The 24,329-nt window shown below is 48.1% G+C and overlaps 2 protein-coding genes, 1 long non-coding RNA gene and 4 other non-coding genes across 7 annotated transcripts; 1 reads left to right on the forward strand and 6 right to left on the reverse strand.

The window, feature by feature from the left end:
• Nucleotides 1-743: 743 nt before the first annotated feature.
• RPS8 (ribosomal protein S8) lies at nt 744-3,441 on the reverse strand. Its single transcript, XM_010946075.3, has 6 exons — nt 3,388-3,441; nt 2,878-2,984; nt 2,369-2,468; nt 1,654-1,829; nt 1,325-1,454; nt 744-893 (listed from the first exon to the last, which is right to left on the reverse strand). Exons 1-6 carry the CDS (start codon nt 3,389-3,391, stop codon nt 784-786), a joined length of 627 nt encoding a protein of 208 aa, XP_010944377.1. The 5' UTR covers nt 3,392-3,441; the 3' UTR covers nt 744-783.
• On the reverse strand, nt 1,010-1,078 carry LOC123614363 (small nucleolar RNA SNORD38). Its single transcript, XR_006721708.1, has one exon. It is a non-coding gene; the product is annotated as a small nucleolar RNA SNORD38 (small nucleolar RNA).
• On the reverse strand, nt 1,526-1,591 carry LOC123614358 (small nucleolar RNA SNORD38). Its single transcript, XR_006721703.1, has one exon. It is a non-coding gene; the product is annotated as a small nucleolar RNA SNORD38 (small nucleolar RNA).
• On the reverse strand, nt 2,547-2,650 carry LOC123614359 (small nucleolar RNA SNORD46). Its single transcript, XR_006721704.1, has one exon. It is a non-coding gene; the product is annotated as a small nucleolar RNA SNORD46 (small nucleolar RNA).
• On the reverse strand, nt 3,069-3,148 carry LOC123614362 (small nucleolar RNA SNORD55/SNORD39). Its single transcript, XR_006721707.1, has one exon. It is a non-coding gene; the product is annotated as a small nucleolar RNA SNORD55/SNORD39 (small nucleolar RNA).
• On the forward strand, nt 3,403-19,718 carry LOC123614353 (uncharacterized). Its single transcript, XR_012511315.1, has 2 exons — nt 3,403-3,552; nt 19,185-19,718. It is a non-coding gene; the product is annotated as an uncharacterized LOC123614353 (long non-coding RNA).
• Nucleotides 5,939-23,508, reverse strand: KIF2C (kinesin family member 2C). Its single transcript, XM_010946073.3, has 21 exons — nt 23,294-23,508; nt 22,332-22,426; nt 19,583-19,684; nt 19,355-19,403; nt 16,837-16,959; nt 15,369-15,491; nt 15,097-15,197; nt 14,385-14,480; nt 13,862-13,916; nt 13,608-13,770; nt 12,391-12,481; nt 12,073-12,136; nt 11,904-11,995; nt 10,979-11,121; nt 9,977-10,181; nt 9,762-9,872; nt 8,867-8,934; nt 8,422-8,527; nt 8,214-8,327; nt 6,693-6,816; nt 5,939-6,583 (listed from the first exon to the last, which is right to left on the reverse strand). Exons 1-21 carry the CDS (start codon nt 23,355-23,357, stop codon nt 6,501-6,503), a joined length of 2,172 nt encoding a protein of 723 aa, XP_010944375.2. The 5' UTR covers nt 23,358-23,508; the 3' UTR covers nt 5,939-6,500.
• Between the last annotated feature and the right edge of the window lie 821 nt (nt 23,509-24,329).

Consider the following 24,329-nt stretch of genomic DNA (forward strand, 5'->3'; position numbering starts at 1 on the left):
GTAAGACAGCTATTTGCTGCCATCAAATAGAAACTATCTGAAAAAAAAAAAAAAGCTGAAAAACGTGCTATTTTGAACACACTGACCTTTGAGAGTCCAATTATGATATTTAAATGCAGGTGTCAAGTAGGTCTGGGCTAGTCAGAAAGATGGAGCATAAACCACATCTAAATGCTGATAGCCAAATTGAAGACAGCTGATCCTTAAGAGATTAAGCAACAAAACAGTGGTAATCTTACATTTTAGTGAGAGGGTTAGGGATTAGGGCTCAAGAAAAAATTAACTTCAGAAAGCCATTCAAAAGCAGACAAGGTACAGGTATATATGTTTAACTTGCTCTCAGCAATGAAGAAATTTGGAACACAATTTCAATGTTTCTTTCTAGGCCATCCATGAACCCATGTTGAAAACATTACTAAACCTTAAAACCAAGGTCTACAGAGGAAACATGTACAAGAACCCCAAGAGAGCTTTACAGAGGAAGCATGGCTTCTGGTTCCAATCATGGTCTAGTCAACACCCAATACAGTTGGGGTTACCTGTGCTGGGGACACCTCCCTCATATACCCTCTGCTCAGCCCTCATACTACATCTGTTGCCAATGAAACCCAGCCTTCGGGGAGAGAAATGTTTCTCCTGCTACCGAAATAGTCCCCACCTAATAGGCCTGACCTTCAGTGAGAGGGAACTGGGCACTCTAGTGTGCCAGGCAATCAAATATTCCCAAGAACACAAACACAGGACACAGAATAAACACCTTTATTACAGGGGCTAAGGGAGGATTTATTTGCCTTTCCGGGCCTTGATCTTCCTCAGATAGAACTCCAGCTCCTTGCCCTCTAGCACATAGCCATCTGCTCGGCCACACTGGCCCGGTCTTGAAGCGATGCATGCTGCAAGAGAGGGTGGGTTCTTAGCAAAAGGACAGTGTGGCCTTACCCACATCTATGTATCCCTTGAAGTGTCTATGTTGGTCCAGGTATCCTGGGGGCAGGCATGAAGCCCACTGTCTGCTCAGATATACTTTATCGTCACTGAAAGTCAGTAGCAGAACTGGACAAAGTTTTCATCACTGAGACAACCCCTCAGCCTGGACCCAGACTAATCAGAATACTCCTGAAACTCAGAGGCAGAGGCTAAGCCCCAGCCCATGGGCTCCTGCCTATTTTACATTTTGGCTTCAAACTAATGGGATGATCAAATATTCTGATTTGTGCTTGTGTGCTGCTATCAAATCCTCCTAGTGAACCCACTAGACCACTGAGAGCACATCGTATCTTGGGACCCTCCCACCCCACTCCCCTAAATGCAAAAGCCATCTCACCAAGAAGCTTGCCCTGCTGGAACTGCTCCTCTAGAAGACTGCTGATTTTGGCATTCTTTTTCCGTTCATCATATTTCTTTTGAATTTTCTTTGATCGTTTTTTGTTTAAGATCTCTTCCTCCTCAGGAGTCTGAATAAAAGAAATACAGACAGGTAAGCAAGGGCTCCCCCAAACCCTGCACATCCCAACTCCCAGCTGCCTTCCTCAGCACTAAAGGCTTTCATCTCTCCCTTCAGTAGCAGAACTGGACAGTTTTCATCACAAGAAGGCTGGAATCAGGTTGGCCTCCCCCCACCCCAACAGGGAAGTTGGCTTCCCAAGCACGCACCAGCTTGGCCCCCTTCTTGCGGCCCAGGGGCAGTGCATAGTGGGACTCGTACCACTGTCGGTACGGTGTGCTGTCAATGAGCACAATGCAGTTTTTCACCAGGGTCTTGGTGCGGACCAGCTCATTGTTGGATGCATTGTAGACAACATCTATAATCCTTGTCTTGCGTGTACAACCTGCTCACAAGAGAAACTCAAAATGAAGTCATGTATTTGTCTTAATTTTTCTACATTTTATTGTATTATTAAATTATTTCGACAGGGGGAAGGTAATTAGGTTTATTTATTTTTAGAGGAGATACTGGGGATGCATGCTAAGCATGCACTCTACCACTTGAGCTATACCCTCCCCTCAGAATGAAGTCATGTAGACCAGAGGCCAGCTGCCCACCACCCTCACCCTAGTAGGGCCTAAGGAGAAAGAAACTCTAAGCCTTTACCCAGCCATGGGGAATCAGCTCATCTTCCATAAACCCATCTTTCCAGAGGTGACTGGCAACCATAGTCTCTAGATTCAGCCCCAATCCCTGAGGCTACAAGAGTTAAGAGGCAGGACAGGATGGAGAGAACTCTCCACAACCTCAAGGTCTTTCCGCAGAAGAAACTTCAGTATCCAGGCCATGGACTTCCTGCTAAAAGCACTTACTGAAGACTTACTGAAGCTTAGAAAGGTTTAGGTGCTGAGTTCCCACCCAAGCCTGGAGGGGCTCACTCACACTCGGAGCCCCAGGAGAAGTTCCCCATGTCCAGCCTCAAGGCCCGGTACTTCTTGTTGCCTCCCCGCACACGGACTGTGTGTATGCGGCGAGGGCCAATCTAGAAAACACAAGGAGACGGGAACTAGGTTATCAGAGAGAGCAAGGTGAGAGGGAAGGAAACCGGGCTGGATGGAGGTAACAGTCAGTGTAACTATGACAAGTCCTAGCATTGGCAAGTGGCACACAAGTGACCAAGACGGCCACAACCACGCCTAAGGATACTTCTTCATCACTCCAGTTACCTCTAAGAGGAAAAGCCTGATTCCAAACGCTGAAAATTAAGTCTCCGTGCAACAAGAATACCAGGTTTCTGTTCTGAGCCCATTCCGCTCAGGCGCCTTCAGCTGCTACCAGGACACAGAGGCTGTGTCCGTGCAGTCTTTTTAGTCACGAAAAGGTGAAGAGGCTACGCAGTCCCTACAACAAAATGCAGAGCCCCGCAAAGATCCAATCGCCCCCGCACGCACCTTGGTATTGGCCGCGGGGCGTCCCAGTTCATACTTCCGCTTCTTGTGGTAGGGCTTTCTCTTGCCCCCGGTCTTGCGGCGCTTGTGCCAGTTGTCCCGAGAGATGCCTACGTGTGCGAGCAGAGGGTGGAAGCCTGAGCCAGGGCACCCGGGGCCAGGGCCTCGCCAGCCCAGCGCCCCGCGCCGGCGACCGCACGCTCAGCTCTCCAAGGTTGGTTCCCCCACTGCGCACTCGGGTGATCACAGCATTTCTTAAGTGTCATCATGCACGTGCGGCCCGGCCCGGCCCCTTCCCGTCCCGGCCCGCGGCAGCCATGACGGTGGGGCTCGCGGCCCCGAACCCTGCGGCCTCAGGAGCGGCCCGGGCGGCCCAAGCCCGAGCATCACCCTCTTCACGGCGGCTCGCTGCCCGGAAGCCGGGCGCCCGCACTCCCTGCTGGGCCGCAAGGCAGGATGGCGCCGGATTGAGCTCGCTCCCCGACCCCGGCCCCGACGCAGGGTGCCACTCACCCATTGCTCGGCGCTGGCTAGAAAGAGAAAACGCGGCGCGTCACGGCCCGGTTTGTAAAACGCAGCCCCGCCCCTTTACGTATCTTCCGGGCGCCGCAGAGAGCATCCTGAGGTTGGAGGGCAGCGTTGCTGACGTTTTTACGCGGCGCCGAAGCCTCGGGTCTGGTAGGTTTCTGAGCGCGCTGAAGCCCTGGGGCGAGGGGCCGGGCAGGGTCTAGCGGAGTCAGGCCCTGCGCTGGCCTCCCGGAGAAGTGCGGGCTCTAGAGCACCACGTGGGCGGGGACGGGTGGGTGTCCAGCTTTGTTCACGTTCTGAAAAGACCTGTTTTAGATGCTGCTGCAGTAGCCCAGGATGAGAGTTGTGTGTGCGAGTGCGTTGGAGAAGGGTGGAAGGCAGTAGAGGTGGAAACGTGTGGTAGACTTGGGGTTTGTTTTCGGGAGAGGGAGGTGTGTGAAGTATTCCAAATTCCTCTCGGGATCCGGGATCCGTGATCCGTTGGATGCCTATCTGCACCATTTAGTGAGATGGGGTAGGCTAAGGTGGGAGCTGCTCTGGACGTGTTCATTTTGAGTTCTTGGTGACTTGCACGTGGGGATGACAGCTGGATGCTTATCCTGAGAATGGATCTGGGCGGCCGTTGTGACTTTGGGAATCGTTGTCATATAAATGGTAATCGAAGCTACCAGAATGAACAGAACCTAGGGACCATTTTCTTGTAAAGGGTAAGTTAATACTTTAGCATTTGTGGGCTGTAGGGTTTGTGCCACAACCACTCAGTTTTGCTGCTGTAGTGTGAACACAGCCATAGACAATAGTAAACAATTGACTGAGGCTGTGTGTCAGTAAAACTTTATGGATACTGGGATTCATCTGTCATGAAACATGAATTTGATTTTTTTTTTCAAATATTTAAAACATGAAAACCATTCTTTAGTTCACAGGCCCCATAAGCATGCAGTAGTGTGCCAAACCCTGGCACAAAGAAATACAAGAGGGCCTAGGACCAAGGTTTGAGCAATGGTAAGATAAAGAGCCAGAGGGAGCAATTAGTGGCTGAAGGAAGGCCAGCACAGGGTGATGGCATAATTTAATGCTCACTATGACAAAAGTCTAATTAAAAGGAGGACTGAAAAGTGGTTATTGGATTATTGAGTGGCATTGGTAACAGCAATTTCTGTGCAGTGGAATGGGCAAAAACTGGGTTAGTTTTTTCAAAAATTTTAAACGGGAAGGGAAGTTAAAAAGATAAGATACTGTATGTGTAGATAATCTTTGAGAAGTCTGACTTTAGAGAGGAGTTAGCCTGGTGGCTGGTGAGAAACTCAAAGCAGGGGGCAGTTTTTTAAAGAAGTGAACTGCCTCACGGATAGACCCTTTTCCCCTTGGCTCCAGATCCTTTCTGATCCCTGGGAAAGGATTCTCCCAACATCATCCTTTCTGCTGTGCCTTCAATGCTCCATTGGCTTCCCAGCATATTCAGAGTAAAATCTTAAATTCCTTTTGGCAGAAAAACAAACAAAAATCACTTCATGTCCACATGGCTTCACTAGTGAATTCTTAAAAACATTTAAGACTATTATATCAATTTTACACAAACTTTTTTGAAGAATAAGGTGGGAATGTCTCCTGTCTCATGAATCCAGTGTAACATTGGAGATGTTTGTGATTGTTAAATAGCCTACAGATTACGGAATTAAAATGTTTTTAAATGTTTATAAAGAAGCCCATTTGATACATCCTAAAACAAATGCAACAAGTTGCTTTAAAATATATGTATGAATTCCTTATGGCCTAGAAGACCCAGGAATGTCAGACCTCTGCTTATCTCTTTGATTTATCAATTTGACCTCTTGACTCCTACCTATCCCACTCACTCAACCCAGGCACTCAGACCCTCCTGTTCCTGCCTCAGGCTTCCATGCTCTGAGGGAAAATACTCTTCTCCTAGGTCTTAGCATGGCTTCCTCCCTCGCTTCAAGTCTCTGCTTAAAATCTCACATTCACACACTGTTCTCCCCCATCACACACACGCTGGGAGGCCTTTTCTGAGACTGCTTTCTAAAGTAGCAACCCTCCTCTTTATCCACTCAATGCTAACATTGTTTTTATATGCTCATTATCTGTCTTCCCCACTAAAATATAATAAGCATGAGAGTAGGAACTGTGTTGTTCACTACTGTATTTCCAACACCTAGCATAATGCCTGGCATTTAAGAAACAATAAATATTTGAATGGTACTCAAATCTTCCCTGTCTAGCAAGGAAGTGCTTTCTTGTCAGTGTTCCCACAGAATCTTTCAACATGCCTTGAGCAGACTGTAGTTGACAGAGTAGCATCTCCTTCCTTCTTCTAGCTCCTGTGCCCAGGAGAAGGCCTGGGACCTTGTCAGCACTGAACAAGGCAGAGGTCTTCACTATGTCACTGAAACTGTAGGTGTGGATTTGCCCTCCTGTGCAGAGCAGAGAAACACTACTCCAAGGTGCAGTTGTGTCCTAAGTCCCAGAAGGCTCAGACACATCCCAGGCTCTTCCCACACACCACTCAACAGGCTGAATTTTTCTCTTTATTATTAGACACAATGTATAAATACAGAAAACAGCAGGGATCCTCTTGTGCCTTAAATAACATTAAGAAAGAGGTCCCAGAAACATTTTTTAAAGTACAAGACATATTGGTGCCCCACCAAGGGTGTGGAAAGCCGGCCAGGGCCAGCAGAGCTGAACTAAAGGCTCCTTCCCTCTCTCCAGAGCCAGGACAACCCCAGGGAGCCCTCCACCAGCAGCCAGTCCACACAGGCAGAGTGCTGCCCGAGGGAAAACTCTACACCAGAGAGCCTTCCCCTCCTGGAGAGAAGGGCAGCGCACAGGAGAACTAAAAGCTCCCTCCTTCCATCTTTGCTCCCTTCAGGGCTATAACTGAGGAAAAGGAAAGTAGTGTCCCATGCCCTCTGACCCCTCCCCAGCTTCCGCAGGCCCAGATGCCTCCCTCCCCGTCATTTACCAAAGCCTGTCCAAGCTCAGACAAGACCCACTAGGTGCCCAGAATTGGCTGAAGAGGGAAGGGGAGGGGGAAAGGCTGGGTGTGACACCAAACAGATCTTTATTTGTAGTCGTCACTGGGGCCGTTTCTTGCTGCTGATTTGTTTGCTGGCCTGCTCTTCCAGCTGCATGGCCAGGCGCAAGGCCTTGATGACATCTGGAAGGAAGGGGTGGTGCACTTGGGGTTAGTGGGTCTCTCAGAAGCTCTGTTCCCTAAGGCAGAGCTGTCATTGTCCACAGAGGCCCCACCCTCCAGCCGCACCCACCTCGCAAGGCTGAGAAGTGCTTGGCTTGCTGGGCCAGGGCACACTCCGCTTTATTCACAAAGGTCTCCAAGTCGTAGTCCGGCTGCTCAGTCATCTCGGAGAGCTCCAGCCAGTCTGGCCCTTGCTGCAGTAACACAGGGAGGACCTTGTCAGGTCAGTAATGACCAAACCAATTTAGCAAATCATTCCTAGGGCTCTACCATCTGCAGTGCAGATGCCCATTCCTCCAGCCATGGCCTGCCTCTTGACCTTCTCCCAGAAATTCTCAGCTTGAATTCATCCTCTTCCCAACTCCAAACTTGTCCCTGTCCCTTATGTCGAATGTTAGCATCTGTCTTGATGCCAAGCCAGAAATCTGAGCAAGAACTTTTATTTGTTCACCCTGCTTGTCCCCCAGCCCTAGCAATTCCCCCACTAAGTGGTTCTTGAATCTCATGCCCTCACTCCAATCCCATGGCCATGGTCACAGTTGCACCAACATCTCTCTTGAACTCTTTCCAACAATCTCCTGACTGCTCTAACTCCTAAGCACCTCTACTCGTGCTCTCCCCACACCCCAAAACCAGGCTCCACACTCATGTACCTAAAGCTCTGATGTGACCATGTCACCACTCTGCTTTACTCCCTTCAAAGGCATCCACTGCCCTCAAAACAAAGTCTGGGCCTTTGGTGTGAACCATAAGGCTCTTTAGCATCAGGTCCCTGCTGGCCTGTCCACAGCCTTGATCTCCCTTCTTCATCTGGTCTCACATTTTGCTGACCAGAGGGAACCTCTCACTCTTGCTCAAAGTACCACATCCTTTCAAAAATTGGTACCCTCCAGGAAGGGCGGACGTGCGTAAGCACTTATCCTGCACACTCCCTCCTCAGTTCTAAGTGCCCCAAGCTCTTCCCTTCTGCTCTGCCCTGAGCGCACTATTGTTAGAATGCCTGTTCAGGCCTCTCCCCCACCTGCCTCTCCACAGCAGTGGCAGCATCTACCACTACCAAACACTAACCACATGCTGTGTATAGCTGAGTGCTTTAAAAGCATTTATCACTTAATCCTCACATGTACCCATCTTGTCTTGCTCATTTTAGAGATGAAGAAACAGTCCTAATGAGACTCAATGTCTTTCACAAGGAAATTGGTTTATAAATAGAAGAGTCAGGATTGATCAAGTCTTACTTTAGGGCCTATTATCCATACGTCATGTTTTTGGCCCCGAGCAGGCAGAGTACTCACTGAACAAACATGACAAAGTTACCCTCCAGACCCTCCGTCAGGAGCATGGAGGAGAGAAACTAGCTCCAGCTAGGAAGATGGAGGGAAGCTGTGTGTGCCAGCTAGAGGAGGTGCAGTACTGCATAAATAAGTGAGAAATTAGGAATGCTGTTATAGAGGGCTGCCTCTTGCCATCCCAGCCTGAAGACCCATATGAGCAAAGCTGGGGCCATGTTCAAGGAAGGGCACTGAGAGCTGCTGAGGGCCTGTGCTAGGAAGGATACCTAGTCCCTCCCTGGCCAGGGCCAGCTCCCCACCTGTATAATCTCCTTGAGTTCTTCCATGGCCCTCTCTTCCAGCTCCCTGATCTGAGTCATGGCTTCATTGAAGCTGGACATCTGGGAAGACAGTTCCTCCTCCTCCTTGGAGAACTAGGGGGGCCAAAGGAGAGACACAATAGTGTGGCCCAGTTCCCATCTCAGCAGGCCTCGTTTCTGTCTTGCCTAGCCCCACCCTGCCCCTTACATTGCCTGTGCTCAGGGCCCCGTTAGAGCTGGCTTCCATCTCTTCTGTTTCCATCTGAGTTGGCTGTTCCCCACTGGGCCCACTGTGGGGACTTAGCTCCTTGACCCTGAGAAAACAAGAAGGTCTCAGATCCCACAGCAGTCTCCCTGGCATTCACAAGAGTGCAGCACCACTCAGACTGCAAGGCTTCAAGGAGATGGAGTAGCAGCTTTGCTTTGGCCTAGGAGAAGACCCTCATACTCGTGGCCTCCCCACCACGGCCTGAAAGGGATCGAGAAAAACCTTGTAGCATTATATATGAACCCCCAAGCCTCAGATTCCCCGAGTCACTGAAAAGTAGACAACAGGCGCTGAGGCCCCAAAGCCTCCTCCCCTCCCTCACAGCTGCCATTCCCTCCCCCCTTGTCAGCCCACTCCCCATCCCATCTGGTATAGGTACTATTACCTGTCTGCATATCGTAGTGTATTTAAAGTATATTCACAGGAGCTTATGCCTGGTGAAATCATGGCAATCTGCAAAAGGGGGAACAGGCAGCTAAAGGTTAAAGGTCATGGAGTAAGGGTGCTAGACCATCTGTCTGGAGAGGCTGCTGGGAGGAGCCTCTTCAGGGTGCTGATACCCACATGGAATTGGGGGGAGAGCTCACTAAGCACCCACTCTGTGCCAGGCAACTTGCCCCATGGGTCCTGCAAATAAAGGCACCTTAAAAATTGGTTCCCTGCCTTTGGAGGAACATCTAATTCCTCCTGCTTCTTTATCTCTTTACTGACCCATTCCTCTCACCAAGGTCACATCTCAGGGTTCTGTGATTCCTGCTGGAAACTTCAGTGCACCCAGGCTTAGGGATACTGCCTCAGGGAGAGGAGTGTAGAGCTTTGTCAGAAATTCCCACCCTCCCCAGCAGGCAAGGGAGAGGATATTCCCCGGAGAGGAAGGAGGGCAGATCTGAGCTAGAAGGGCTTATGGATAAAACAACAGGACAGAAGTCCTTCAAGGCTGTAGCCCTTTCCTATTTCTTAGGCTGGGAGCCCGTGAACCCTGAGGGAAGCCACAGAAGTGATGAAGACTGCCCTCTCCTTCCCAGAGGTCCTCCTCCTGAATTCTGGGGCCCCCTTTCACCAGGTATGGGAGGAATGACCTCCCCCAAGCCAAAAGCTACACGGACATACAGTAAAAGGGAGATCCTTTACTCCCCTCTTGGGTAGACAAAGAGGAGCCTGGTGCCCAAAGGCAGGGGGTGAAGCCCACTCAAGTGAGAGCCTGGACACTCAGGTGGCCAAGAGCACCAAGCCACCTGCCCAGGGAGAGGACTGCATCCCTCCAAAGCGACCCTACTCACCATGCAGGTCCTTGAGTTCTCCCCAATAAAGGAGTCCCTCAGCACCTGTGTCAGCTTGCTCTCGCGGAATGGAGTGTGAGCCTTGTTCTGTCCCAGGGCCCTGATGCACTCCTGTCGGGCAGCGGGGCAACTGAGGTCTCCTCCTTCTCACAATGCCACTCCCTCCTTCCCCCAGAAGCCCTCCAGGCCAACCCCCTCTATCTTGGCTCCACTACCTTCAGAGCCAGGAGACTCTTGTTGATTTCTGCACCCTCCATGCGGGTCTGCCGGTCAGCACTGGCAGTGTCTGCACCTCGCTCGTTCCCTGCCAGATCGACCAAAGAGAATTTGCCATGCACTCTCCCTTTGGCTCTAAGAAGAATCTGGAAGCAGGCGTGGGAGCGGGAAGAGTTGGAGTTGGCAAATGTCTGCCCAGAGGTCCTGTGGCAAAGGGGGACAAAGAAGGGCTATGAGCTCCCAGGGTCACCAACCACCATGGCACCCCTGGGTCCACAGCTGTCAGTTCTCTGGTAGGAGAGGGACAAAGGTCAGGACTCTTAAGAAGTCCTGTGTCATCCTGTCCCAGACTTCTGTCCTGTCTGCCTGGGCAGCAGCTCTCTCTCCAGCTCTGGACCTAGTAGATCTTCCAGGCAGCCAAAGTACTGGATTCTGTGCAAGGGCCTTGGCCAGACCTGGGGGACCCACAGGACATGGGGAAGCATGAGGTGCCTGTGCTGCAGGGCACGAAGGGAAGGAAGAGCTGTCATGAACCACTTGCTGCAACTTGAAGGCCCTGGGGAAGGCACCCCTCCCTGGGCCTCCATAAGCTGCCTGGCACCCACCATACCATGCCTAGGGCCCTGGTAGAAGCGCACGTCCCTGCCTTTACAGGGTCTAGGCTCCATCACTTCCAGCCTAGAGCAAACCCAGGGCTCTTGTCTCTCACCACAGAGGGAGGGAACAGCAAGGAGAAACCCAGAGCAGTCAGGAAGCGTGCCTTTGGGTAAGAGCCTGGGAATAAAGCCTGCCTTGGTCAGATTCAGGATACCCTGATTTCCTCATGAGCCCCTGGGCCTGGGTCATCTGCCCCACTGAGACCACTTAAGGCAGAGGCGTTCAGAGCCTTCACCAAACTGGGAGGAGCAGAGCTCTGTGAAAACTGCAAAGGGCTTGGTGCTAGTCTCTTCACCTGAACCGGGCATTAGAAGGTGGCCCCCGCCTCTCGCCGGAACTCTGACCTGCAGGCACTGCCTATGTCGATCATCTTGATGACATCGTCAGCACTGCTCACCAGGTGCTCCTGCAGCCCTACCACCTGCACCTGCTGCTTGCCATCCTCCAGCACGCGCAGCTTGGCCTTCTTGTTGAGCAGGTCGAACAGCTGTGCCAGGCAGGAGAACAAGGATAAAGCCTTCAGGTGCCGGGCACCCCACCTGACTCCTCCCTCCTTCAGGACCTGTCCCAGCTTAGGCAGGGGCTGGGAGCAGGAAAGGCAGGAGGCTGAGCTGGGTTACGTCAGACTAGCAACAGGCAGTCCATTTGGGAGCTGAACCAGGCTGCCTCAGTTTGGTGTGACTGCTGCTTCACTAGCCGTGTGAGCCTGGTCAAGTCCTTAACCCCCTAGCCTTGTTTCTCATCTGTACAGCAGTGATCGTAATACTCCCTAGTGGGGTTGTGGTGAGGAGTTGAGACGAGTAAAGTGCTTAGAATAGCACTTAGCACCTAGTAACATATTAATAAGCAACATCAGTTATTATTATCATTATCTAGATCCTGCTCCAGGGAAGGAGACTCTACAAAAACAGAGAGAGGTAGAAAGATACCTAGATATAGACACATAGAAAAAATAGGAGTATGAGAATGAATGTGCACGACCCGGGGAAGAAGAGAGGGAGTGATGAGGGAGGTGGGTAGAGGGAGGACAGGGCACACACAAGCAGACCTCCCATCTGGGAGTGAGCCTGGAGGCATACTCCTGCCACACTTGTTAAACCTGGGTACCGTCCCACCATCAGATGAAACCTCCCACACATGTCAGGACAGAGTGGCCCAAAGGCTTGACAACCCACAGGCTGTTTGGCTTCTGCAATTTCTAGCCGACCTCAAGGTTTTAGAAAGTTCAGGGGCCCCAACAGCATAAACCGAGGGCTCTGTGTCAGCTACCTTCCCATTATAGATCTCGAAGAATGTCACATAGACTTCCAGGCCCAGGTTCCGGTAGCGCGGCTGATTCTTCAGGAGGAAGACATCCCGGGCTGTGGGGGAGAGCCTGGATTAAGTAAGCAACCTGCCTTTCTGTGCCAACCCCACTGCAGCAGGACACACTACTTACAGGCCATCGTGTAGACCCCTTTGGATGCGTTCTGGGCTTTCCCATAGAGGTCTCCACCCATTGTCTGCAAAGGGAAGGGGCAGAGGCTGTGGTGAAGGGCCCCTGGCTGAGATCAGAGCACCCCTGGCTCCCCCACTGCAGTGGGCCGCACCAAAGCCGAGAGGGGAGGCTGAGCCTGCTCAGGCCCCTTCCTGTACCTGGCACAGCAAGAGCACCTGCACCGAGGGGGCTTTCTGTAAGAAACTCATTGTCCTCCTTCTCAGAGACCCACAGTTGTTCTATGGGCAGGCTCGCTCTCTGCCAGGCCTGAATACTCACATGAGTCTTGCCACTTCCTGTCTGGCCATATGCAAAACAGGTTGCTTTTCCCCCTTCAAAGATAGTCTGTACCAGTGGCCTTGCTGTGAACCTAGAAGAAAGGATACCGAAGAGTGTATATCTCTCTTCAAACGCTTCCCAGAACATGGTCCTGCTGCTTTCCACTGCAGGACTCCAGAGGGCCTCCTTCCAAGCATGACTACTGCTCTCAAGCAAAGTAGTCCTACCTGACCCCAGCCCCACTCACAAATCTGAAATTCTCCTAGCCACTTGGGGAGGGCTGGACCTGCCTGCCAGGAGCAGGCTGATGGCCCACACTAACTGAGCCATCAGTACTGCTTCTACCCTGGAGACACAAGATGAAAGCCCAAGCTTAGCAGCCAACTTTCAGCATAAGATACACTACAAAGATCAAAGCCTAAACTATCTTAGGTTTTGTGGGCCTCATAGGTCTCTGCCATATATATATACACACACATATATACATAAATATATTTATATACATATATAAATAATTATACATACATACATATGTTTATTGATTCTTTAAAAACACAAAATCCATTCTTAATTGGAGAGCCATATATAAAGAGATTGCAAGCCAAATTTGGCCCAGGGGCTATAGTTTATCAACCTCTGGTTCAAAAAATGCTGTCCAATAGAACTTTCTGTGATGATGGATACAGAAGATGTTCTCTATCTGTGCTGTCCAACAGTAGCCACTGCCACACGTGGCTACTGAACATTTGAAATGTGGCTAGTGTAACTGAAGAACGGACTTTTTAATTTTATTTAAATTTTATTTAAACAGTCACTTGAGGCTAGTGGGTACAGCACTGGACAGAACAGTTCTAAAGTTTGCTGAGTCGGCTAAGCCCAGTGGGTAATGGGTGGCTGCACAGGACACAGGAAGAACCCCCAGAGCCTAGCCTGCCCAGCCCAGCCTCAGAGAGCACAATGGGTAATATCTCACTTCTGCCCATTCAAGCATGGGCCCCTAAAGCTGCAAAATGGGATGAGACAGCCCCAACAGGGCTTTCCTGGTGCTGGGAGCCAGAGCCAGCTCTGGGTCATGGCTGATCCAAAGAAAACACAAGAGGAAGCCAGGAAAGGCTTCAGAGTCAGCATGTCTGTGAATGAATATTACCACAATGTCCCACATCAAAAAGAGGAAAGTGTGGGGGGAAGGATGGGAAACAAAGAGGCAAGGGACTAACCTGTAGACAACTTCATTTGAAGCCATTTCATCAAATGCGAAGTCAAAGCAGAATGCTTGGTTCTCCAGATACTTTGTTAAATCCACTTTTAATTTGGGCTCATGCACCAAGAGGACACACTTGCTAGGAACGGAAATCACATCAATTTCTTTCTTGGCCAATTCTGCAGAAGGAGAGTGTTTCAGAGGATGCTCCCTGGACATGGAGGAACCCTCAGTCAGTCCAAAGCCTCATTCTGACTGAACAGGGTTTACCTTGTTTGTTTAACGGGCGTTTCCTCACACAGACGCATATCCTGTGCTCTTCGATCTTTAAGAGGATGAGAGAAGACAACCATCAGCAAAAGGTCAGAGCAATATTGAAAGAAAGTGTGTCCAGAACCCTTCCTCTTCTAACCCCATGCCTGGCCCAGTCAGGGGTCAAGATCTAACACTAGGACCCACCATGGCCACAGTTATTCTAGAGCACAAGAAGGTAGCTCTGAATTTTATTCCCAGTTTTCTCACTCTGATCCCTACAGGAGGTTTCAGCACACTTTCATGATTAGTGATAAGAATCTAGCCAACCCATCAAAGCAGGGAGGGTAGGAATAGGGGGTGGAAGGAGTTTATAAAGATCAGACTCTCCCATCCAGGCCTCAGTAGATCCAGGCTGCCAAAAGGTATTAAAAAACCCCTTGAGGGTGATTTAAGATTCCTGCAGGCTCTCATTCCCTTAAGAGGTTTTCTTTCTTTCAGTTGTGCACCTACTCAGGTAGAAGCCTTTGGGATTACTTACAGGATCAGTCACAGTAAGTGGATGACATTCCAAAGTAGCCCGAAATTCTTTAATCATCCGGGCAAATTCCCAGTTTGGAAAGCTGTTGTCATACTCCTGTTTGGGGTAAGAGCAAAGAAGGACCAATTAAGATGTAAGTGCTCTCAGCAGCAACAGCTCTTCATGTGCACGCACTGCTGCCAAAGCCCCCAACACGGTCTCATTCCCACCAACCCTGGCTCTGGGCCGAGAACCCAGGAACAAAGTCATGGGAACAGAGATTGGCGGGGGCACCTAGGCATGTATCAACCACTCTAGGTACTGGAGCAAGAGGCACTGTCCTACATCTTAAGAGCCCAGTAGGCTGGGATTCCCCCGTGCCAGTAACCTAACTAAAGGGAAATAATCCAAACTGGAACTCCACTGGGGCACCCCCACATACACACAGCTAGGAGGTTGGGGGAAGCAGGCAACTCTGCCCAGCAGCCCACTGCACAGTGTGATGGGGGTGCCCATTTGGACAATCAGCATTAAATATTCCTCATCTGAGGCCGTCAGAAAAACATCTTAATTATTTGTCCTCTGAATCCTGATGAGAAACCAGTTAAACTTCTTGGATATCAGAACTGGAGCCTCAGAAACGCTGGGGCCGAACCATATCTCTATTGCAGGCAAGGCTGCAGTTAGGGATGTCTGTGCAAAAACCCTTACCCTCGCTTCCCAAGAAAAATACCTGAGCTCGCTTTATTCTCATTTCAGAGTTCTGGGCCCTCTTCTCTTCTCGCTTGTTCTTCATTTTTTCCATTTCCTTTACAATACATGATTTCCTCCGAACTAGGGAGAAAAAAAAAAGAAGCCCTCTCTTTACTGGTCTAGGCCAGCTTGCTTCTCTCTGGCTTTTGTATTGAGTCCTGGGCGTTTCCCAGGACTAGGCCAGGTTTGGGGCAGGATGTAACTACGTATCCTGCACTAGGAGCAGAGCAGCAGACAACTCAGTGTGTCTACCTGAGTTCACAGGGTTTGCAGAAGAGCTGCCTCGGATGGAATGGACTTGCTCTTCCACCTCCTCGCTGACCATCATCAATGGTATTTCAGCTACTGCAGGGCAGGAGGGCCTAGGGGGGCCGGCTGTGGGGGAACAAGAGTCATTTGAGAAGCAGGCAGGCACACGGCACCTATGTTCATCTGAGCCCTAGTGGGTCACAGGCCAGGAGGGCTACTGACTGCCAGCTCAGTAAAGGCTCAGGCTCCTACCATGTGAGCAGAGCTTGGGCTTTTTCCCTTCACTTCAACCCAGACCCTGAACCCAACATATCTCCCCAACAGCGGCTGGCTCCTGGGGTCAAGAAATCTTAAAGGGTATGTGAGTAGCTCAGGATGAGCTTTGCCATAAAGGGAAAAGCCTTTAAAGGCCTGAACTGTTTAGGTTTAACCAAGCATGGGTTCTCAGTCCAGGCTGGGCCTTTCTACTCATTTGGGAGAAATTTCCAACTTCAGAACCCAGGTGGTTAACAGGAACAAGGACTGAAAGTCAGGAATAACGGGAATCTGAGCGACAACCAACCATACTGATTCAACCCAAAAAGGCACAACCCACAGCGACTCATCACTTCCCATACCTGGTCGTGACCCTTTTGTTTACTTTCTATTTATTTATTATTATTATTTTTTAAGGTTTATTTACTTTTAGAGAAGGTACTGGGAATTGAACCAAGGACCTTGTGCATGTTAAGTGTGTGCTCTACCACTTGAGCTATACCCTACTCCCCATTTTTAATTTTTTCCCCTTAATTTGTTTTTGCTTTTTTTTGTGGGAGGGAGTAATTAGGCTTATTTATTTATTTTTGGAGGAGATAGTGGGGATTGAACCCAGGACCTTACGCATGCTAAGCAAGCTCTCACTTGAGCTATACCCTCTCCCTAATTTTTTAATTGAAGTATAGTTGACTTACAATGTTGTGTTTACTTTTCACTTTATTAGAGCTGTTGATACACATAAAATATGATTACAAAATCTGTGCCTATTTATATACTAATAACTAATAAAAGTTGACAATTAAAAATATTTTTAAAATTCCACTTATATAAAGTCTAAAAAGAGAAAAAGTTAATTTATGCTATCAGAAATCAGGATTATAGGTACCTTTGGGGGCTGAGGAACTGGGAGAGGGCCTGAGGGGGACTTTGGGGATGCTGGTAACGCTCCGTTTGATCTGGTTGTTAGTTACATGAATGTGTTCACTTTGTGAACTATATAGTCAATGATATGTTTACTTTTCTGTATATATATTTTGTTTAAATAACGTTTAAGAAGTAAAGTGAGATGGTTTCCAGATAAGGGAGCAGTGGGGCAGGAGCAGAACAGGACAAAAGCCAGAGTATAAGAATCCTAGGATATTCCAGGACAGGTTCAGGACAACACATGAGGAGCTATGCCAGGGTCTCAAACAGGGAGAACAGATTCATTACTCACTGGGAACTGAAAACTGCTTGCGCGAATTTGCAGATGCAGGCAGCTCCACCTCCATATCATTCTCCTGAGTGGTGATGCGAAGCTCTGAGACTGTGGACATGCGAGTGGAGCGGCCTCGGAGACCTGAAGAACCAAGGGTAGCAGCCAGTCAGTGCAGCATGATCAGGAGAGCCGAAGGGCATGATAGAGGGGGCAGGGGGGCAACCCTCCAAGATTCTATACAGGGTGAGATGGGTCCTGATCACCAGTAAAGGAGCCCACCAACTTCCCATTCCTTCCATCCAAGGAGAGGAAAAATTAGAAAGGCCAAGTACTAGTGACCCCAAAACTAATTTGTTCATATTCTGCAATCTGAGAACTCCTGAGGGCAAGAATATCTCTCACAAGAGCATCTGTTTTGAGTAAATGGAGGAACCTACAGCAAATCTGAAATCATTTCTGGAGACACAGACTTAATCCCTGAAAAAAAGCATTATTAATCTCAGTAGTAGCACCTACCATTCTATAATCTTCCCATACCTCAAAACAACATTATAGGGTAATATCAGTATTCCCGATGGATGGAAGGGGACATTAAGGCACATAGAAATTAAGCAACTTGCCCTATGTCACTCAACTAGTAAGCGTCAGAGCCAGGATGTGAATCCCAGACTCCCAGATTCCAAGGTCTGGGCTTTTCCCACTGCTCCAAGATCCTTTTTAGAGCCAGGCCTGGGCCACATCATCCAGAAACCATGGGATCAGCTACATTAATTTTCTGGAATCTTAAAAGAATGCTTAACCGAGAGAAACAACTGAGTTATACTTGAATTCTTGTCAATTTCTACCCATCTATATAGTTTCCCTCCATAAGAAAAAAAAATTCACCTATAAAATAAAAGTAATAAATTTGGAAATAAAACACTGGTGTTGGAGGGAGGGTATAGCTCGGTGGTAGAGCACATGCCTAGAACACACAAGGTTCTGGGTTCAATCCCCAGTACCTCCATTAAAAAAAAAGAATTAATAAAAACCTAATTACCCACCCCTAAAAACCCCACAAAACAAACAAACAAAATGAAACAAAAAACCACTGGTGTCATACAGGTATATATCAACTTGTATAGAATTTCTGAATTTCCTAAGTTTAAGCTGATCTGATGGTTGTATATAATCCAAATTTTTCATAAAGAGCAATGAATTATTATACTTTTCCTATTTCTCAAAAGATTTATAATCTTGTGTTTCATGTCTACTGTTTAATATGCACATTCATTTTAAGATTTTTTTTTTCCATTGAAAGGAGCAGTGGCAATAGCCTTTCAGGTTATGCACATGGAGTGAGACCACTGCCACTCCCATCTCTCCTGCAAGCCCTTATGGTGGTACAGCCAGCAAGAGGGCCAGCACCACACCACTCATGCCCAGCTCAAGCTTGAAACTCTACCACCTTTCACCCTGGGCCCCCAGGAACCTGAAGCTCCAGCCACACAGGCTCTGGGTCAGAGGTAGCTGGATTATGTTGAGGCAGTGCTACCCTCTGGACTGGGGTAGGCTGTGCAGGTTGTGAGGTATTGCTGGCTCTGAGTCATAAGCTGGGATTCTTGGGCAGTTTGTGCCTACAGTGACCCACTATGGTCACAGACTGTTGTGTCAAAGTAGGTTTATGCTGACTCCTTCTGCAGAAAAAGCCCAATCTCCTTTTAGAGTGCGAGGCATTGCTGTTATTCTTCCAATCTCAACCCACCCCCAGATTCCACAGCATCATCAGCTCTGCTTCTAAATGGCCCAATCTAACTTCTTTCACAGCCTGCTTACCACCTCACCCCAAGGTTGTTCCCCTGAGGAGAGAAAACAAGCCCACAATGGCTCATAACTGCTCTGGATTCCACAAGAAAGGCTTCCAGTCCAGTCAGCAAATTTCCCAAATACACCAGGTCCCTGAGAGGTTGACATAAGAGCTGTGGGTTGGATGGTTGAATCCTTTTTTTTTTTTTTTTTGCTTTTAAACTGTTTTACTGAGGTATGATTGACACACAAAAAGCTGTAGATATTTAATGTGTACAACTTGATGGGTTTGGAGAAAAGTATAGACCCACAGAAGCATCACCACAACCAGTGCTATAAACTTAACCCATCACCTCCAAAAGTTTTCTCTTACTCCCTTCATTTTGTATTTTGTTTTTTGCCTTTTGTGGTAAGAACACTTAACATAAGAACTACCCTCATCATAAATTTCTAAGTGTACAATACAGTATTATTAATCACAAGCCCTATGTTGTACATTAGATCTCCAGAACTTCTTTATATTGCATAACTGAAACTTTATAGCCTTTGACCAACACCTCCCCATTTTCTCCTCCCTGTAGGTTGGATTCTTTGTCACTGAGAAAGACACTTGGAAGACAGGACAGGACTCAGCTAACACAGAAGCCGCCTGCTAAACTGGAGCAATGAGTCTGCTTCCCAGCTTCCTGAGCCCCAGGAATATCACTCCTGGCACAAACCCATGACAGTAAGCCAGCAGAAATCCATTTACCTTCCTTTGGAGCGGGAATTTTGGAGTTGACTGATCGGCGTTTTTGTTTCTGAAAAACAAAACAAACCACCACAATATATGGCTCTTATCAATTCTTAAAGGCCTATCTTGGGCCAATCTATGTGCTGTGCTGAAGTCCTAAGCAGTCCCAGAAAACAAAACAGCAGAGAACCAAACAGCCAAGAGAATCCACTGGGGCACTGGCTGCGCCAGATGACAGGCACCTACCTGAACCGCTACGTTCTCCTGCAGGGGCAGATTGTCCTTTGGGTGTAAGGGAAGAAGCTGTAAGAGTTCTGGGTTTATTGCAGCCACATCATCAAAATCAATCTGCAAGGAGCAAATAAAAGTTTCTGTGGAACAACATAGCTTGTTTAATCCAATTGCATCTCTGCAAACAAGGCCACCCCTAGATTCAGACTTTATAAACTTTAAGTTCCACCAAGTCCTAATAGCTATAAACAAATATTTATTCTCTAGTCATGTTTTACCATCTAGATGAATACTGGTTTCTGATTTCCAAGCCAATGGTAGATGTCAGTGATGAGAATAAGTGACGAGGAAGGCAGACAGGCAGGCAAACAGTCAGGTAGTCCACAGTAGATCTAGGCCACTCGGCTCCCTTACTGTTCTACAAGGCAGTGGGGTCCTGCTGAGGACAGCCCCCTGGGCACCTCTTGCTGGCTGACACAGAGGAGGAAACAAGTTCTAACTGTCCCGCTGATAGTCAAATGAAGGGCCCTAGGATCTTATAGGCAGGGACAAGTTCCCAAGAGCTGCTACCTAATCCTAAATCTACCTACATTTTCTACTGGGCCCAGAAACTACTTCCCCAGTCACAGTGTCCTGCTCATGCCTTCCCTACTTCCTGCTCATGCCTGCAATGAAGTCACAATTCTAGGTTTACATCACCAGAGTCCTGAAACCCTCTAGGTACAACTCAAACTTCATCAGCATACTTCACAGCAGGTTCAAACACAGGAAAATAGTACCAACTTGGTTATTTGTGTTTCAGAATGTGACAGAGCTGAAGAAGGTACTCCAAGGTAAGAGCTTTGCCTCTTTTTTTTTTTTTTTTTTTTTTTTTGGAGCTTTGTCTCTTATATGTGCAACCTGTATGTATTAACCAGCTCATTCAAACACCTATCAGGCATGAGTAAGACAGTAGGGGGAAGGTATTCAAAGATGAATTAAGACATGTGTCGGGCGGAGGGTGGGAAGGGACAGACTGGGATTTCAAAATGTAGAATAGATAAACAAGATTATACTGTATAGCACAGGGAAATATATACAAGATCTTGTGGTAGCTCACAGTGAAAAAAATTGTGGCAATGAATATATATATGTTCATGTATAACTGAAAAATTGTGCTCTACACTGGAATTTGACACAACATTGTAAAATGACTATAACTCAATAAAAAAAGTTAAAAAAAAAAAAAAAAGATGTGTCGCCCTTGCCTTCAGTGAACTCACATTCTAGTTGGGGGAGAAGCCATATGCACAAAGGGCTAGAAACTGAAGCACGGGATAGAGGAAGAGGACAGAATCACTCAGTGCAAAAGCTGGGAAGTTCTTTAGTAACCACACTTCTATTCACTTTTCTTGGACGGCTACAGACTCTTACTACTACCTCTTCTCCTCCCAGTCCCAATCCCTAAACTACAGAGAGCATAAGCAACACAGGAGACCAGAGTTCTAACCTGAGTTCTGACATTAACTGATTCTCACATTGATGATTCAGGAGGAAGGAACAAGAGTTAGAGCTGGAGTGAGACCCAACAAGAGCTGTATTTCTAAACAAACAACAAAAACAAAAATAAATCACAAGGAACTGCTAATAGATGGTTGAAAGGAATTTTAGGAACCTCTTAATTCAAGGACAGATGTAAAGAATTCAGTCCTTCTATTTTTCAAATATACCACCTAAATACCTGCATACCTACCAAAGGCACTATGCTAAGCAAGACTTATATATGCATTGTCTCATTAAGCTCCACAAAAGAGGGTCCAGGTCTGCCTTATTCACCTCTATATCCCCAGCACCATTTGGCATCTGGCATTTTGGAACCAGCACAAAAGGATATGTTGAATAAATCCTCAAAATAATCCTATGAGTAGATACTATTATCATCCTCATTTTATAAATGAGGAAACTGAGTTTCTAAGAGGGGCAGAAACATGCCTGAGAACACATAAAGTGGTGGCAGAGCCAGACTCTAGAATTGGGGTGTTCACACTCCTAGCCTGGTGACCTCTTCACCACACCACATCACAATGTGTCTAAAATATAAATGTCTTACACACACCCTCCTCTTCCCAAAATCCTTCCAAGGCACCCCACTGCCTACAGAATAAAATCTTAAGCATCTTAGTGCCAGAGGTAAAGACCCTCTAGTCTTCTCTTTCAGCCTTTTTGCTGCTGCCAAGCATCCTTAGCCTTCTGCGCTCTTAGAGCCAGCTTCTTCACCAGTTCCCATCAGGGCCATATCACTGTTTCTGCTAATCCCACTGCCTGACATACTGCAAGTTCCAGCCTGTCCCCAGCCCTACCTCCACAAGCCCAGCTCATCCTCTCATCCTCAGTGAGTTTCTGCCTTCAAGCTGCTCTAGCACTATTCATCTCTAGTTACCTTCTCTTATTTGGTGTTTCATAAACATACTTTGTTTCCCCAACTAGATTATCAATTTCGCTCCCCAAATCAATATTATAGGTAATATGCACTCAGAAGCTAGCTTGGGTGAGCATGGTTTTAGAATGCAGTTTGCTTTCTACAAACACACCAGAAACTGTTGATTGCTTCAATTTAGAACAGGCCTGACTAAGTAAAATCCCAATACATCCAAAGAAGACCACATTTAAGATTAGGGAGGACAAGTTAGCATCAAAAACAAGGGCTGGCACAAGTTCCATTACCACACACATCTTTTAGATAGGAAGTTGTTTAATGTGGTAGAGGCATACTCACAAAACCTACCTCTTTGCCTTTTGTGGCTCCTCCTTCTGTCCATTCCACTGAAACGCAGGATCTCTCTGGATTCACAGTCCTTACATTGGCACTGTGAATTAAGCCTATAGTATGAAAAGGTCTGATTACCGATCTTTTTCACTTTTAGGATCCCACAGACACTCTCTTAATGTAGGGTTGAAAGAAGGGACCCCCTGAAGGAAGGGACAGCTGACTTTTTTTCTAACACCAAGAGACAAACCTCCTGGCACTTCATCCATAGAATATCCCACAGTGACGTAGGCAGGGAACAGGTCTTAAAACTGAGCTGTAGGGGATAAGGACTCAAGAGAGCCTACTGCGGGGTGAAGGTATGTTTAGGCAAGGGAATCAATCTAGTGCTTAGGTAAACTGTTCCTCAACACAACACTGAGGTTCTAGCATCCTCGGGTTTCCCTATCTCACTCTTGACTTTTATGTCTGACCATTCTAATGATACGGGTATTAGACCTGCCAGAGCTGAGGTAGCTACTTAAAAAAAAGAGAGAGAGAGAGAGATGGGAGAATTGCAAGCTCCTGAAGAACAGGGACTTCGTCTCTCTGGTTACCCTGAATCCCACTGCCTGACATACTGCAAGTGCGCAGTGTTTATAGGTGAGTAGAGGGGCCAGGAAGCCGAGGTCCCTGCAAGAGCAGGGCAGTTTCAGGGGAGAATTTTGGAGGGGAAGTGAATCCAGCAACCCCGACTTCCTGGAGAGGTCCACTGACATAGAGGAGCCCCGCCCACTCCTGGAGGATGGCGTGGAGACCCACTGCCAGTAGAGAGGCCCCTGGCCCTGGGTAGGGAAGACTGACTGCCAGTGCGGAGACCTGGACCTGGGGGATGGGAGGGAATCCCCAACAGAGTTTCAGGCCCTGCCGTTTGGGGAGGGACGGTAATTTCCGCTGTCTCAGGCCCCGGGTCCCCTAGGTCTGGAGATCCCGCCCCTCACCATTACTGCGCTGGATCTTGATAGCGAGACCGGGAAACAGGCGAGCCTGAAGCGACGAGTCCATGGGAAGGCAAGAGCGCCGGGAAGAGAAACGCAAAACACCAAGAAACCACAACTTTGCTAACCCTAGGAAGTCTTAACGCCGCGTAAACCGCCGCAGTTTAAATCCCGCGCGCCAGCGTCCCTGAACGTCATCACGCGGTCGCCGGTCTCGCTTCCGCCAATCAGCGGAGCCCTGCGTGGCCTTTTGGGATACGTAGTCTCCTGTGGGTCTTCCGGCGCCTGGGACCTCCCACTCGTCTGGCCACACCCCCGAGCGCAGTGCCTGTTGGGAGTTTCGAGGACTTGGGATGTCAGGTTCCAGGCATCCAGTGGGAAGATTCCAGTACTGCTGGGGTTCCCTGAAATAAGAAGCTTCAGGATTGTGTCTGAGAGTGAGGGGTCTGGGGTCCTACAGTCCTAGGTTTCAGTCCCAGCTTCTTCAGTTGCCTATTCAGCGACCTCTGAGAAGTTAGAAACCTGACTCGGTTTGCTTCTTTGCATAATGAGAAGCGTGTTTCCTCTCTCGCGGAATTATTGCTAAATTTAAATGAGGGACTTTGTTTACAGTGCATGGAAGATCAGATTCATTAGATTTTTATTGAGTGTCTATCACGTGCTAGGCATAGTACTGGATGCCAGAGATAGTGAACAAGACACGTAGTTGTTGCTCTCGACCTAACGTTTCTAATGTGAACAGGCGACAAAAAGAAGTAAACGACAAGCAAATTACAAACTGTGGTAAATGCTCTGAGGGAAACTAAGAACTGGAATAGACAATAATGGAGGAACCTATTTTGGATAAAGTGGCCAGGGGAGAAATCTTTGAAGTGATACTTAACCTGAGTCTAGAGAACAAGGAGGAATGTCAAAATGAAGGGCAGGGAGGTGGAGAGACTTCCAGACTAAGATCTAAGACTGGTATGTGCAAAGGCCCTGGGGTAGGAAAGAACTTGGTCTTGAAGAACTGAAAGAAGCCAGTGTGGCTGGAAGGCAG

The sequence above is a fragment of the Camelus bactrianus genome, chromosome 13 (genome assembly GCF_048773025.1).
Source record: "Camelus bactrianus isolate YW-2024 breed Bactrian camel chromosome 13, ASM4877302v1, whole genome shotgun sequence".
Classification (NCBI taxonomy): Eukaryota; Metazoa; Chordata; class Mammalia; order Artiodactyla; family Camelidae; genus Camelus; species Camelus bactrianus.